Raw genomic sequence first — 15,477 nt, 5'->3', positions numbered from 1 at the left:
TCCCACAGCCATCCCCCATTCCATTACCATCTCTGGTCCCATGGCCATCTCTTGTCCCACAGCCACCACACAGCCATCCTTGGTCCCATGGCCACGTCTATCACACAACCATTGCCATCCCTGCTCTCAGAGCAGCCCTGGTCCCATGGCTGTCCCCAAATCATGTCCATCTCCAGTCCCATAGCCATCTTGTGTCCCACGGCCATCCCCATTCCATGACCATCCCTGCTCCCATGGCCATCTCCATCCTATGCTGGCACCCTCCATCACACCATCTGGGAAGGGGAGACATGGAGTGGGCAAGGGGGCAGCAATACCTGGGTGAGTCCTGAGGCCTTCAGCAGTTCCTGGGGTGATCGGCTGCCAAAGTAGATCTGGTTGGGGGGACGGAGGCCAAGGATGCAGGAGTAGACCTTGTTCCTCACCTGGGGTGACAGGCAGGAAGACATGGAGTGGTTGGAGTCTGAGTGGTGCCACAGCCCGTGGGGGGTTCTGGGTGAGAGGAATGGGTGCCACCACCTTTTTCCTGAAGTTGAGGAAGTAGTTGGCCTGGTCAATGAAGAAGAGCTCGAGCGCGGAGCGGCGCAGATTGTAGCGGCGCAGGTGGACCTCACGCAGGTGGGACAAGGGGCGCTTGAAGTCGTAGCCGATCCCTGTCGAGATGAGGAGACACACAACATTGTGGGTGTCACCACCCCCCCCGAACCCAATTCCTGAGGTAGGGATGGGACCAGCATCACCCTGGGGTTGGGAGGAGCCCACCCCAAAAGCAACCAGTACATGGTGAGATGGGCTTCTTGAGGAGATGGGATAGACTGGGGGTTCCTCACCCCGCCTTGTTGCAGGGACGCCCCGAGGAGCACATGCTGTTACCTCCCTCCGTCTCCTCCTTCTCGCTGCTGCCATCATAGAAGTAGACGTGCTGGGTTGTCACTTCCAGGCGGCCGGGGACAACGGCCACCGTTGTGATGAGCTCGCAGTCCTCTGAGACCACCAGCTTCTCCCGCTGGTTCTGCTCCTTGGGCTCAGCCCTGGGTGACACAGGGGGGTGAGGAGACCCCGGTGACATCCCCAGCTAGGAAAGTCTGTGCCATGGTAAGGGATGGGGACACTCACTGGTTGTCCAGGACGGGGAGGTCCTCCTCGGCCAGTTGGTCATCCTCCAACTCACTCACCTTGGCCTCCTTGGCCATAGCAAGTGGGAGAGATTCAGCAGGGTTGTGGAGGTGGTCGGCTCCTGGAATGAGGAGGGGGTCAACAGACACCCCCAGCCACCCACAGCTAGGGGATGAGTCCTGCTAAGGTCCCCTGTCCCACCCCAACCCCAAGAGGGTCCATAACAGCTCCCATGGGTCTCACCCAAGTTGTCCCGTAGGGCGCTGGCCTCCAAGTGTTGGTCAAAATTGAGGTTGGGCACCAGTTTCAGCCTCATCCGCGAGTAGGTCTCGGCACTTGAGAGCTTCCAGCGAACCTCTGGTGGGTTCCTGGGGGCAGGTGGAGTGTCAGGTACCCCCAAGGACCCCCAGATGTATCTCCCCTCCCCAGGGATCGAGGTGGGGGCTCACCGGTCAGCCCAGGTGGAGCGGGGTGAGGTGAGAAGGCGGCACAGGGACCTCCACTGTTTCAGCACGGTGCCGTGGTAGTTGTTGGCCTGCTTGAGAACGTTGGCATGACGGGTGTTTTCTGCCTTGGAACGCTTTGCTGTTGGCTCCAGAACCAGCTCCTGCCGAGGGAGCAAGACAGTGAAGTGACAACAGGGCTGGTGACATCCCCAGGGTAAGGAGAATGTCCCCAGATGATGGATATGGGGCGAGGAGCACATCTCTGGCATGATGTCCCCAGAATGATGAGCATAAGCCCAGGATGATGTTTCTGGGATAAAGAGCATGTCCCCAGTGTGAGAAGCATATCCACAGGATGATGTCCCCAGGATGATGAGCACAACCTTGGGATGAAGTTCCTGGGATGAGGAGTATCCCGGAACAATGTCCCCAGGGTAAGGAGTATGTCCCCAGGATGACATCTCTGGGATGAACAGCATATCCCCAGGAATTATGTCCCCAAAGTAAGAAGCATGTCCCTGAGGCAAGGAGGATGTCCCTAGGATGACAGTCCCAGAGTGAGGAGTCTATCTCCTGGGTGACGTCCTTGGGATGATGAGAATATTCCCAGGATGATGTCCCTGAGATGAGGAGCATATCCCCAGAATGATGTCCCCAGGATGAGGAGCACATCCTGAGGCAGATGTCTCCAGAGTCAGGAGGATCTCCCCATGATAATATTCCCAGAATGAAGGTCACATCCCCAGGATTAATGTCCCCAGGGTGAGGAGCATGTCCCTAGGGTGACATCCTCAGAGCGAGGAGCATGTCCCAAACGATGACATCATTGGGGTGAGGAGCACATCCCCAGGATGATGTCCCTAGATCACATTCAGGAGCATATCCCTGAAAAAACATCTCTGGGTTGACAAGCACACCCCTGGGATGAGGAGCACATCCTGAGGACCATGTTCCCAGGGTGAGGAGAATATCTCCAGGATGACATCCTCAGGATGAAGAGCACATCCTCAGAGTTAATAAGCCCAGGGAGAGGAGCACACCTCTAGGATGACATCCCCAAAGCTAGGAGCACATCCCCTGGATGGCATCCTTGAGGTGACGAGCATGTCCCGAGATGAGGAGCACATCCCCAGGGTGATGTCCCATGGGTGAGGAGCAGACAGTACCTGGAACATCTTGCGGCTGGCTGCCTTCTCCTGCTCCCGCCGCTGGGAGCTGCTCATCATGGCATCATAACAGGCATTCCAGAAATTGGACATGTGGTCGTGGCTCTTGGCAAAGGTGTCCATCTCAAACTGGGCCATGGTGGGCTGCACCTGCCGAGAGAACCAGGATGAGATGGGAGGTGTTTGCAGAGCTTGGGATCCACCAACCATCACCCCTTTCCTGCAGGTCACCCCTACAGCCTATCCCAACCCAGTGGCGACACGGGGACCCAGCCACAGCGTGGACCCATCTCTAAGCCTAGGAAGGGCTTCTCCCAATGATGATGTCCTGTGACACCCACGTGCTTCTCGATGAAGCCCCTCCACTCAGGGGTGGTGCAGAAAAGCTGGAAGTCCTCGTAGAAAGTGGGACTGCCGTTGGTGGGGGGCAGCGAGGGCAGGAAGAGCTGTAGCTGGAGGGTCTCGTAGCACTGGTCCATGAGCGTACGGACGATGGGCATCAACCAGGAGAAGGTCTCGGACTTGGCGTCCAGCGAGCGTCGCAGAGGGGTCTCCAGCTTGCCCAGAAGGTAGCAAGCCTCATCTTTTTTGGGGGCTGAAGTGGTTTGCAGCAGGCTGTGCAGCTTCACATATGCCAGTGAGTGCAGCTGGGGGGACACACGGGACATCAGAGGGGGTCACTTGCCTTGCCCTGGAGCGCTGGGGTCTCATCCGGGAAGGGCTGACCCACCTGGGGGTCCTGCAGCATGATGTAGCCCACGAGGATGCGTAGACCCGTCTGGGCCATCTCCTTGAGGTCGGAGGTGCCGTTGGCCAGGTGGTACCAGACGCCCAGCTTGTCCAGCAGACTGCTCACCCCCTCGTAGATCTTGGGGGGACACAGTGAGCCTCCCACCCAGCCACACACCCCCCACCTCTCCAGCTGGCTGGGTGCAAAGCCACCAGGGCTGTCCCCACCAGCCAGCCACCCTCAGCTTTGCTTGGGATGGGCTTAGGTTATGGGTAGGGTCAGGATTAGGGTTTAGGGGTAGGGTAGAGCCCAACCCATAACCCTAATGGCAAACTAATTAGGGTTTGGGCAGGGTTATGAGCTGGGGCTTAGGGTTGGGTCTATGGCAATGATATAGGGTTGGGGTTAAGGATTAGGACTGGGGTTAGGGTTAAGGGTTAGGACAAGGCTACAAGATAAGGGCTAGGGTTGAGTTCTATGGCAAGGATGTAGAGTTAAGATTTAGGATTAGGGTTTAGGAGGTATGTTTATGAATTAGTGTTATGGTTTGGGGTTAAAGCTTAGGGTACAGGAGTAGGTACTTGGGTTTACATAAGGGTGTAGAGTTAAGTTTAAAGTTTAGGTTTAGGGGTCAGGGTTAGGGTTTAGGATCAGGATTAGGGTTTACAACAATAGTGTAGGGTTAGGGTTTACAACAAGGGCTAGGGTTAGATTTATAGGGCATGAGTTAGGGATAGGGTTTAGAGTTAGATCTTAGCACATAGTGTTGGATTTGGGTCTATAGTAAGTTTGTAGGACTGGGGTTAAGGGTCAGAATTAGGGGTTAGTGCTGGGGAGTAGGATTGGGCTTTGCAGCAAGAGTGCAGGGTTAGGGTTAAGGCTTAGAGCTGGGGTTTATGGTGAGGGTGTAGTGCTAGGACTAAGGTTTAGGGGTTAAGGCTTTGATTTTCTGCTTATGGGTTAGGTTTACAGTTTAGGATTAAGGCACATCTTATTTCCTAAGGTGAGGTTCAATGGCTGCAGGTAGGGGCAGGGTTCAGGGTTAGGTCTAACATTAGGGCTTAGTATTAGGCTTCAGAACTCAAGTTTGGGCTCAGAACCACCCCCTCCTGCCCGCCCACCTTCTCACTCCACAAGGCCTGGTTGTTGTGTCCCTCGGAGAACAAGAAATCCTGGAGCAGCCGCAGGAGCTTGAGGACGTTGTGGGTGAGACCGGGCAACGTGGTCGGCCCCGACTCCTTCAGATCCGTCAACGCTGACTCCAGCATCATCTCCAGGAGGCTGTGGGAGAGCCGGTGGCTCCGTTGGGTGGTCCTCCCTTGGGTGGTCCTCCCTTGGGTGCACCCCACCGGACTCCACTCCAGACCTTGGGTAGGACTCACCTGCGTTTGATCTCATCGGGGGGCCGCACCAGCTCGCACGCCGTCCCCAGCTTGGTGAGGACGGAGAAGACCTGCCCGCGTTCCCTCCACGCCGCGTCGTCCCAGCCCTCCACCCCGCGCCAGGTCACCGAGAAGATGATGTTGGTCAAGAGGTTGCACAGCTCCTCCTCGGGCGTTTGCTGCCAATGGAGAGGAAAGGTGAGAAGTTTGGTGTCCAGCACAGCCCAGGGTGGTGGTTACGACGGTTTGGGGCTCACCTGGGGGTTGCTGGTGTTGGAGACGTTGTCACTGGGTAGCGCGTCCTGGTAGCTGCTCTCGTCCAGGACGTTGGAGAGGCTGGAGCTCTTGCGTGCTCGCATCCCCGGGAAGGGCTTGAAGCTCTCCAGGGGCGAGGGGGTGCCGGGGCCGCTGGCTGGGGTCTGCGTGCCGCTCTCAGCTGTGGCCATGGAGCTGGTGCTGGCCAAGTCGAGCCCCAAGTCAAAGGGTGAGGTGGAGAAAGGCGAGAGCGGGTGGTAGACACCATCAAAGGGAGGACCATCGCCAGGGTTGGAGGAAGAGCGGCTGGCCCGGTCGGAGGAGTCGAAAGATTTGAAGTTGTAGGAGTGGAAGGACTTGGTGCGGCCACTCGGGGAGATGGAGTGGTCGGAGAAGCCCTCGGAGAGCTCCTGGTCTGAGACCTCGTAGCCCAGCGGTAGGAAGACGTCCAGCTCCTGCAGCTCAGCCGGTGGTGGGCTTGTCCCCTCTTTGCCAGGGGGGTCCGAGAGGCGTATGAGCTCCAGACAGCCCCCGTTGCCCCCGATGCTCAGGCTGTGCTGGCGGGACTCGTAGGACTCTTTGACGTAGAGCTTGGTGAGCGTGTCCTGCCAGCCGGCCAACCGTGCCAGCTGCTTCACCATGTCCTGCTGTGCGTAGATCAAGTGGAAGAGCTGCAAGACAGAGCAGAAGTGGGGAGACCTGATGATGTTGTCCAAGCTCCTGGTCACCTTTTGGGGATTTGGTCCCTCCAATGGGCTGCTGATGGTCCTGAGATCTTGGATCTCCCGTAACCATCATGAGGTGCTGGGGCTGCACCACCTCCATGGTGGCACTGTCCCCATGGTCCCCATGTTCAGGCATGGCTGGATGCCCATGGGTGGCTCCAGGGAGCTCAAAGGGTCACCACTCGGTCATGGTTCCTTGCACCCGTGGTCCTGCTCACCTTGCGGCAAATATCGAGCCGGACGGTCAGCTCAGCCCGGTGGGACAGGTAAACCACGGCCACCAGGTCCTTGTAGTTCGGGGGGTCTGTAGACAAGGAGAGACAGTACAGTGGTGGGACACATCCTGTCCCCAAAAGTCATCATAGGTCCCCAGTCCCAAGACTAGCTGAGCCTCGTGGGAAGCCACCAATGATGACCCCACAGCACATGTTGGGGACGGGTGGCCAGGATGTGGTACCTGCCCCGAGGACCTGCTCCGAGAGGCAGCGGAAGAGCAGCATGGAGCTGGGGATATCACTGAGGCAGGCGATGAGCCCCTGGTACCCGATGTCCTTCAGCTTCAGGCGGTTCTTGCTGCGCTCGGGGACCTTCTCGTACTTCAGCATCTTGTAGAGGACCTGGTGAGACAGAGAAGAGTGGTCACCCCGCTGCAGCAAAGCTGCTGGAGATGGCAAGAGGTTGGTACTGGGGACATGCCTGACCTTGAAGACCCTCTCCCGCACTTCATCCGAGAACTTCTTCTGCACCAGCAGTGAGAAGAGGACCTCCACGTGGCCTGGCTCAAAGAGAAAGGCGAAGAGCTGCTCCTGGGCGGGTGAGCCCTTCAGCAGGCTGTGGATCACCTCCAGCGCTCCGCATACCTGCGGGACATGAAGCTGGTTGTCCACTGCCCTCCACGTGCCCCACCAGGACCTCAGTGGCTTCTCTCCACCTGCTCCCAAGTGCCGGGCCAGCCCATGGCACACTGAGGTGTCTGGGGACATGGGTGGCTTGGTGATGTACCTGCTGCTCATCCTGTGCCCCGGCCACGTAGCTCAGCAAGCTCTGCATCTCCTCCCCGGAGAAGCTCCTGCAGAAGAAATCCTTCACCAGGCTGAAGAGGGATGTCTGCACCGTCTTGATGTCATCGGTGGCCGTGGTCTTCTCCCTGGAGGTGCTGATGGACAGACACGCATCGGCATTCCTGTTGGGAACATGCACAGCCACCCTCCTGCCCCTTGTCACCAATGTGACCCCAAATGCTTGGAACGGGCTGCCCAGGGCAGTGGTGGAGTCACCATCCCTGGGTGGTTGCACAGATGGACATGAGGTTCTCAGGGACATGGGGCAGTGCTAGAGCTGGGGGAACGCTTGGACTTGATGGTCTTGAGGGGCTTTTCCAACCAAAATGATTCTGTGATAAACCCCACCACGAAGCCTGAGGAGCTCCAGGACAGCCCAGTGTGGACCTCCATTCTGGCCAACCCTGCCCACTGGGTAATGTCCACCCCATGCATTTGGAACTCTGCAGGGTATGAGCAACTGTGGTGCCACAGAAGGGCGGAAACACTTCAGGTCAGACAAGAAAACGGCATCAGCTTATTAGAGAGATGCTCTTGGTTGGTGCTGGAGAGATGCTGGAGGTGGATTTTGTACTGAATGGTCAAAACTCTGGGTAGAGGCTTGGGGATGGGGCATGGCCATGGGGAGTGGAAGGTCCTGCACCCACCACCATGCTTCCACACTGGAAAATTATCCCATGAGGTGCCTGAGGGTGGTGAGAGCCTGGCCCAGGTTGGCCAGAGAGGTGGTGGATGAACCATCCCTGGAGACATCCCAGGCCAGGTTGGACGGGCTCTGAGCAACCTGAGCTGGTGAAGATGTCCCTGCTCATGGCAGGGGTGGCACTGGAGTAGCTGGGAAGGTCCCTTCAACCCAAACCCTTCTGTGATTCTATGATTCTATATTGCCCCAAGCAAAGGGTGTCTACCCCAGTCTGCAGCTCCAAGGGGTCAAGCCCACCACCATGTCAGCCTTTGGGGGTCCTGGCTACAAGCAGCTGCTCACCCGTAGAACGTCCGGATGGAGTCAAGGACGTACTGCACCCCGTACTTCTTACGGATGCGCTGCTTGTGGTCCTTGACAACGTTGGCCAGATACTGGATGTGACCTGTGGGGAGAATATGTGAGCGGCTGTGGAGGTTGGTTAGGATGGGAGGAACCCCCAAGCACCCCTGGTCCCACCTAAGCGGACGGCGAAGTCGCTGTTGCTCCAGATGCGGAAGTCGAAGAGGAGATGCTGGTAGAGGAGGTGCAGCAGGAGCCCACTGCCCTCTGAGGCCACCTGCTCCATGAGGATCTGCGAGGCCATCAACGTGCTCATGTCCAGCAATGGACCAGAGACCTGCCATGGGTGAGAAGAGAGGCTTCCAGCCCCAGTGTCTCCCACAGGGAACGACCCTGGGGACCATGGGATGGGACTTCTGGTAGCTCCACACACCTTCTGCAGCAGTGCCCCGATGATGGCCGGCCCGTGGCACTGCACCAGGCTCTCCTGGTTCACCGGGTGGTTCTGGATGAAGTTCTTCACCAGCAGCAGGAAGGCGGCCACGCTGTTCCTCTCCAGCCTGCTCTCTGCAAGGCACAGGGCAGAGCCCCACCAGTAGTTGTGAGCCCCGTGCCCAGCTGGACACCTTCCCCCAGCACTGCCCACATCTTGGGCATCCTGGAGACCCCACCAACAGCCTTTCTCTGCAAACTTTTCACCCTGTTCTCCTATTTCTCCCAAATTTACATGAGTGGAAATCTCCATTGCTCTGAGCTTGGAAATAAGTAGCTGGGTATCAGGAGAAAGCCTGTGTCACCTATGCAGAAGAAGGCTTCTGCATGAACCCAGCCCTAGTAGAAGACACCAGAGACTCCACACAAAGGCAAGGCGGAGGTGAGCAGGCTGGAGCCACCCTCATCTTTCCAAAACTTCTTGTTTATGATTAATTGGGTCATAACGACATTAAAGGATGTCAACAGTTGCTCCATTTCCCATAGCTCATGGTGCCCCAGGCAAGACCTCATGCCCATGGTGGACACCAGCCTGCTCCAGGCAGCACACATGTGGCAGTGGGGTCACCTCCAGCCACCCAACCAGCTCCACGTCCTCCGAGGTCCTCACCCGAGGACTTGCCCAGCGGGATGAGCATGCCTTGAGCATTCCTGGAGGATGTAAGCTCTGGTCCCACCAGGTCATTGGTCTCCTGTTCATCCTCGGGTTCCTCCTTCTTGGACACCACTTGCTCAAGCAGGGGCAGCAGCACGCCCATCCCACCCACGCAGTTGACCACGTCCTGCCGGAGGGAAGGGAGAGGCTTTGCTGGGTGCTGTGTGGCAAGGAGGAGGTTGAATCCATCCTACCTGCTCATGGGCTCAGCCCAAGATGGGAAGAGCCAGACCCTGTGACTGGCAAAGCCTGGGGTGTCCCCAGACCCATCCTACAACACCAACCTAAAACAGGTCCCTGAAAAGCACCTGTTGCCCTGCACCACCCATGGTGTCCACCCTAGATGCTGAGGACCTATGGAGCATGCAGGTTCTTGGTGGACCCATGGGCCACACAGGTCCTTGGTGGCCCCAATACCAGGTATGGTGCAAAGGAACCATCATGGCCATCCAACACTCCTTGAGGGTCCTGCCCCTGCCCCATATCCCCAGAGGGGCCCAGCTGCCTCCTCACCATGGGGTGGGTGGGCCAGTAGAGACCACCCTGCACCCAACGTACCTTGATGTCCCAGTTGACCACCTTGTGTCCTGTCAGCCTCCCATCCAAGCTGTGGCTGGGAGAGAGGTCCAGGCAGATGTTGTTCCTGCAGGCCTAGAAGAGAGCACCATGGGAGCATCTTCATGCTCCTGGAGATGTCACCTATGGCCAGAGGGTCTCCGAGTGCTGTCCCCATCCCTGGCGGGGTGGCTCTCCTCACCTGTGGGGTGTAGTACAGCAAGAGCTTGCTGCTGAGCTCCACCAAGTCACCTTCCAGTGTGAACGGTGACGTGACGTTTGGCCCTGGGGGAAGAGCATCAGGGCGAGATTGAGCATGGTGGAGACCCCGATTGCCACCAGCACCCCACAGACACCCCCTGTGTCGCACCCCGACGTACCCGTGCAGAAGAGCGCCTTGACCTGGGCTTGCTGCAGAGCCTCGCAGAAGATGGCCACCGAGCCCAGGTGACCCTCCAGAGAGGTGGGGCTGCCCCACTCTGTGTCTTGGCTCCCAGCCGCTGTGGTGGCCACCACCCCCTCAGTGGGCGGCTGAGTGGGGGTCCAGGAGTGAGGGCTCAGGGCGGCGGGGACGGACTGGGAGCGACTGAGCGCCGGGCGCAGGGGGAAGACCAGCTCTGGCCGATGGGACACCGGGGGGTGGCTGGTGGTGGTGGCAGTGGTCGTGGTGGTCCGGTGGCCTGCGGAGCCGATGCAGCAGGAGGTGAAGGACTGGAAGGGAGAAGGAGGGAGAAGGAGTCACGCTCACCCCCAGCCCCACGTCATGGGGAGGGGGCCAGCCGGGCACCTGGGGGGTTGCTCACCTCGTGGAGGGAGGGGAAGCGGAGCTGCGCCGTCTTCCGCAAGTGCCCATCGGCGTAGATGCTGACGATGTTCTGGCCAAAGGGCCGGCGGCCGGCGACGTGGACAACGTCAACACAGTGCTAGGGGGACAGGGAGGGGGCGTCAGGCATCCCGGTGTCCTTGCTGAGCCCCTGATGGGGGTGGAGATAGGAGTGCGGATGATGCTCACCCAAGCTGAATCGTTGAAGGCAAACTCTGGCAATGCCACTGTCATGTAGTCCTTCTTGGTGCAGACGGCCACCACCAACACGCCACCGGTGGTGAAGAACGCCTCGAAGCCCGTCCCACCGGCTGTGAAGAAACTGGTGGAGGAGAATCATAGAATCATTTTGGTTGGAAAAGACCCTCAAGATCATGGAGTCCAAGCATTACCCCACCCCTGGCACTGCCCCATGTCCTGAGAACCTTACGTCCGTCTGTCCAGCCCTCCAGGGATGGTGACTTCAGCACTGCCCTGGGCAGCCTGTTCCAATGCCCCACAGCCCTTTGGGGAAGAAATTGTTCCCAGATCCAACCTCAACCTCCCCTGGTGCAACTTGAGGTCGTTTCTTTGTGTCCCTGTCTCCCCTCAGCTCCTGTTCTCCAGCTGAACCCCCCAGCTCCCTCAGCCGCTCCCATCACACTTGTGCTCCAGCCCCTCACCAGCTCCGTTCCCTTCTCTCCACTCGCTCCAGCACCTCAAGGCCTTTCTTGGGATGGTGGTGCTGCCCCTCCTCATCCTCACCTCAGCCCTCCCCTGGTCCCTCCATTGAGCATCACCTGTAGAGCTGCCTCCTCTTCGGCCTCGCTGCTGGCTCGGGCTCCTCCTCGCTCAGGCACAACCAGGCGTGGAAGGCGAAGGCCCCTCCAGGCCACTTCTGGATGGCGGGCACCATGATCCCCGCCATGCCGGGCGTGAGGTCGAAGCTCTGCAGCGCCCGGGGGGGTCCCTCCGCCCGCGCCATCCCCGACAGCGCCCGGATGACGGGTGCCACGTAGGGATGAGGTCCCCGTCCCCGCTCGCGCCGCAGAAGCCGCAGCAGCTGCCGCAGCTCCCCGGGGCGGATGGACAGGCTGCCCAACGCCCGCAGAAGCTCCAGTAAATTCTCGGAGCAGGCAACCGGCAGTGCCGGCTCGGTGGCCAAGGCGGCCAGTAGACAGCCCACCATGCCCGCCTTGACGCAGGTGAGGCGGCTGGGCAGGGAGGCTTCGCAGAGCCGCCGCAGCTGGCCCGAGAGGAAGATCTGGAGGTCCCGGCACGTCAATGCCGGCAGCCAGGCCAGCAGGATCAGCAGGGGTTGTTCGTTGCGGATGGGGCACACCGGGAAGGAGCTGTGGTCGCCTTCTGCTGCCTGTCGAAACACAAGGGCTGGTTGGTGTGGCCTCAACCCCGTGGAGAGGGATGGATCCTCCCGCTCTGGTCACCACAGGTTGGTGGTAGAGACTTCATGCATCAAGAGTCTTGGAGCCTCCAACGTATCAAGCCTATCAAAGACCCTTGGGCATCAAGCATCTTGGAGACCGTGCATCAAGGCTCTTGGAGACCTCCGTGCATCAAGGGCAGAGATGTCAAACTCATCTTCACAGAGAACCACATCAGCCTCATGGTTGCTTTCAAAGGGCTGAATGTAATTTCAGGACTGTATAGATGTAGGAGTAGCTACATTTATACAGTCCTAAAATTACATTTGGCCCTTTGAAGGCAACCATAAGGCTGATGTGGTCTGGGATGAAAATGAGATTGACACCCCTAATCAAGGGTCTTGGAGAACCTTGTGCATCAAGGGTCTTGGAGACCTCCATGCATCAAGGGTCTTGGAGACTCTGTGCCTTAAGGGTCACAGAGACCCTTCATGAAGCATATTGGAGACCCCCATGGATCAAGTGCCTTGGAGACCCTTGTGCATCAAGCACCTTGAAGAACCCCCATGCATCAAGCGATTTGAAGACCTTTGTGCATCGCGCATCTTGGAGACTCCCATGCATCAAGCATTTCAGAGACCACTGTGTACCAAGTGCCCTGGAGACCCTTCTGCATCAAGCACATTGGAGACTCCCACGTATCAAGCGTCTTGGGGACCCCCATGCATCAAGTTCCTTCAAGACCCTCATGCATCAAGCATTTTGGAGACCCTCATGCATTCAGCAGCACCAGAGCAAGCAGACCCACAGCAGAACAGGCTCACATCTCCCCAAAGTTGAGCGTGAGTCCAAGCTAAAGATGGTCCCAGCACCCCCCAGGAGGAAGCTAATGGGATACTAACAAGGGGGAGAGGACTGGGGGGTGAGGAATGGGGTTGCTGGGGGGCTGAGATCCACCAGGAACCACCAGCACCAAGGGCTTTGCTCGGTGTGGAGAAGCGGGCATGCTCACCATGTTGAGGAGCTCCTGGAACAGGCGTTGGGTGGGCTGGCCCTGGCTCCTCAACACTTCGTAGAGGTGGGCATAGCCGATGCGCTCCTTGAACACCTCCTGCAAACACCCGGGCACGTGGGACCTCACGCCGAGTCCCACCACGTGCTGCTTTCACCCCAGCCCACCTCGCAGCATGAAAACCCCCAAACGCATCCAACTTTTGGGGTGTCCCCACCACCCCAGTCCACTGCCCACCTTGGCTGAGGGCGAGTTGCTCATGATGGCGGTGAGGACCCTGATGGCGTGGACTGCGATGGTGTCGGAGCTGCTGTCGAAGACCTATGGGGACATGGGGGTGGTGGGTCTACTGAACCATGGGATTGCGGGGACACAACCCACCGTACCTGGTGGTTTGGTTATGGGGCAGCCCCACAAGGTACCTGCTGCAGGCCATTGCTGTCTGGTGGCTGTGAGGGAACCTCATCCTGGGCTTCCCGTGAACCGCTGAGGTAGAGCTGTGGGACACAAGGTGGGTGTCAAGCCCAGAGAACAGCACCTGGTATGGGGTGGGGGGAAGAGGGAATGGGGTTCTGGGGGTCCCCACCCCATGGGTGCTGCTGTAGAGCAGCCACCCTGTCCCAACATCATTTAGAGCCAGGAAGGGTGAGGATGGAGATGAGGGAGCCCAACCCCAGTGTCACCAAGTGGAGATACCAAGGTGGCCACCCCAGTACCTTGCTGTTTTGGAGGAGCCGGATGATGTGCTCAAAACAGTTGTTGCTGAGAAAAACGGCTTGGAGAACCGGCCTGTCTTCACAGTTCAGCATGGCCGGGATGGCATCTATGGCAAGGTGACAACGGCTCAGCCCCCATCCCACCTCCCCATCTCCATCCCTGTCCCCAGCCACCTACCCAGCATGAGGACACGGAGAGCAATGAGGCCACCGGCCGCCTCCGGTGCCAAGGACGCGATGGGCAGGTCGGAGTTGAGCACCCTGAAGTAACCATCCAGCAGGACACGCAGGGACACGGGGCCAACGCCGGGACTGCCGCCATGGAGAACGTGGACCACGGCCACCACCACGCGCAGCACCAGCTCCAGCAACCCGGGGAGCGGGGGGGTTCCCCCATCTCCTCCCCGCCGCAGAACCCCCAGCAGCACCTCCACTGCTGCCGGCGTGATGGCCCCCAGGGCGTTGGGCTGTTGGGATGATGGGGAGGGGGAAAAATGGGTTTTTATCTTAGAATCACAGAACAGTTTGTGTTGGAGGGACCTTCCCAGCTCCCCAGTGCCCCCCGTGCCATGACAGGGACATCTGCACCAGTTCAGGTTGCTCAGACCCGTCCAGCCTGGCCTGGGATGTCTCCAGGGACGGTTCATCCACCACCTCTCTGGGAACCTGGGCCAGGCTCTCACCACCCACTCAGGTACCCAGAGAGGTGGTGGATGAACCGTCCCTGGAGACATCCCAGGCCAGGTTGGACGGGTCTGAGCAACCTCAGCTGGTGAAGATGTCCCTGTCATGGCAGGGGTGGCACTGGGGAGATTTGAAGGTCTATACAACCCAAAATAGTCTATAATTCTACAATTCTGTGAAGTCTGGAAGCTTTGTGGTCTCATTATCCCACACTCCTAGATCAGCCAGGTCTCCCTACTTATCCCCCAATTCATCAACCTCACCACTGAGTCCACATTCAAAGACTTTTAACTTCTAATTAATGCTTCCCCACCACACCAATAAGGTATCACTATTTTATTGTAATTACATCCTGCAGTGAAAGCTTCATTAAGTCGCCTATCGCGATATAAAATCATTTATTGAAGCGATTAACACCAAGTCCGATGTCTCCAGCGCTGCAGGTTTGACCCATCTCACCGCACCCCGCTCCTGGGCACGGGTAAATTAATTTGAAGCCAATTTTGGAGCTATTAATTAAGTCCTGGTTTTTAAGCATTGGGTTAATTAAAACCTACTTCTGCTCGATTTTATTCAGCCAAGAAATTCTCATCTGTCGAGTTGGTGATGAACCAGCAGCTTCAGCTCAACCCCCTCTTTAGTTTTAAACCCCACTTGAATTTAAAGCTGGAATTTTAGGGAAGATTTTTAAAGGCTTCAAAAAAATTAAGCGGTTTAATTTCAGGGTTTATCATGTTTGGAATATCACAGAATCCCAGAATGTCAGGGGTTGAAGGGCCCTGGAAAGCTCATCCAGTGCAATCCCCCCGGAGCAGGAACACCCAGCTGAGGTTCCACAGGAAGGGGTCCAGGCGGGTTTGAATGTCTGCAGAGAAGGAGACTCCACAGCCTCCCTGGGCAGCCTGGGCCAGGCTCTGACACCCTCACCCCCAACAAGTTGCTTCTCCTCTTGCAGTGGAACCTCCTGTGTTCCAGTTTGCACCCATTGCCCCTTGTCCTGTCACTGGGTGTCACCCAGAAGAGCCTGGCTCCATCCTCCTGACACTGCCCCTTTCCATATTGATCCCCAGGAATGAGTCCCCCCTCAGTCTCCTCTTCTCCAGCTCCAGAGCCCCAGCTCCCTCAGCCTTTCCTCACACGGGAGATGCTCCACTCCCTCCAGCATCTTGGTGGCTGCGCTGGACTCTCTCCAGCAGTTCCCTGTCCTTCTGGAGCTGAGGGGCCACAACTGGACACAATATTCCAGGTGTGGTCTCCCCAGGGCAGAGCAGAGGGGCAGGAGAACCTCTCTGACCTACTGAGCACCCCCTTCT

At 58.1% G+C, this 15,477-nt stretch overlaps 1 protein-coding gene across 2 annotated transcripts in view; it reads right to left on the bottom strand.

The window, feature by feature from the left end:
* NBEAL2 (neurobeachin like 2) overlaps positions 1 to 15,477 on the bottom strand; it is a 30,511-nt gene that overhangs the window by 5,722 nt on the left and 9,312 nt on the right. For both annotated transcript variants that reach the window (XM_065832149.2, XM_071805441.1), the window contains exons 8-38: positions 13,659 to 13,947; positions 13,481 to 13,587; positions 13,187 to 13,261; positions 13,002 to 13,085; positions 12,765 to 12,863; positions 11,171 to 11,742; positions 10,581 to 10,713; positions 10,372 to 10,491; positions 9,949 to 10,279; positions 9,771 to 9,853; positions 9,572 to 9,664; positions 8,969 to 9,140; positions 8,300 to 8,433; positions 8,044 to 8,203; positions 7,867 to 7,969; positions 6,823 to 6,976; positions 6,522 to 6,680; positions 6,278 to 6,437; positions 6,039 to 6,124; positions 5,098 to 5,766; positions 4,841 to 5,019; positions 4,580 to 4,739; positions 3,459 to 3,596; positions 3,070 to 3,375; positions 2,729 to 2,878; positions 1,566 to 1,723; positions 1,360 to 1,484; positions 1,117 to 1,237; positions 874 to 1,031; positions 520 to 653; positions 318 to 425 (exon numbers count right to left, since the gene is read on the bottom strand). In XM_065832149.2, coding sequence (XP_065688221.1) covers positions 318 to 425; positions 520 to 653; positions 874 to 1,031; positions 1,117 to 1,237; positions 1,360 to 1,484; positions 1,566 to 1,723; positions 2,729 to 2,878; positions 3,070 to 3,375; positions 3,459 to 3,596; positions 4,580 to 4,739; positions 4,841 to 5,019; positions 5,098 to 5,766; positions 6,039 to 6,124; positions 6,278 to 6,437; positions 6,522 to 6,680; positions 6,823 to 6,976; positions 7,867 to 7,969; positions 8,044 to 8,203; positions 8,300 to 8,433; positions 8,969 to 9,140; positions 9,572 to 9,664; positions 9,771 to 9,853; positions 9,949 to 10,279; positions 10,372 to 10,491; positions 10,581 to 10,713; positions 11,171 to 11,742; positions 12,765 to 12,863; positions 13,002 to 13,085; positions 13,187 to 13,261; positions 13,481 to 13,587; positions 13,659 to 13,947 — 5,520 coding nt within the window. The remainder of the gene's footprint in view (positions 1 to 317; positions 426 to 519; positions 654 to 873; positions 1,032 to 1,116; positions 1,238 to 1,359; positions 1,485 to 1,565; positions 1,724 to 2,728; positions 2,879 to 3,069; positions 3,376 to 3,458; positions 3,597 to 4,579; positions 4,740 to 4,840; positions 5,020 to 5,097; positions 5,767 to 6,038; positions 6,125 to 6,277; positions 6,438 to 6,521; positions 6,681 to 6,822; positions 6,977 to 7,866; positions 7,970 to 8,043; positions 8,204 to 8,299; positions 8,434 to 8,968; positions 9,141 to 9,571; positions 9,665 to 9,770; positions 9,854 to 9,948; positions 10,280 to 10,371; positions 10,492 to 10,580; positions 10,714 to 11,170; positions 11,743 to 12,764; positions 12,864 to 13,001; positions 13,086 to 13,186; positions 13,262 to 13,480; positions 13,588 to 13,658; positions 13,948 to 15,477) is intronic.

This window comes from Patagioenas fasciata, chromosome 2 (assembly GCF_037038585.1).
Source record: "Patagioenas fasciata isolate bPatFas1 chromosome 2, bPatFas1.hap1, whole genome shotgun sequence".
Taxonomy (NCBI): domain Eukaryota; kingdom Metazoa; phylum Chordata; class Aves; order Columbiformes; family Columbidae; genus Patagioenas; species Patagioenas fasciata.
This window is presented reverse-complemented; position numbering and strand designations above follow the sequence as displayed.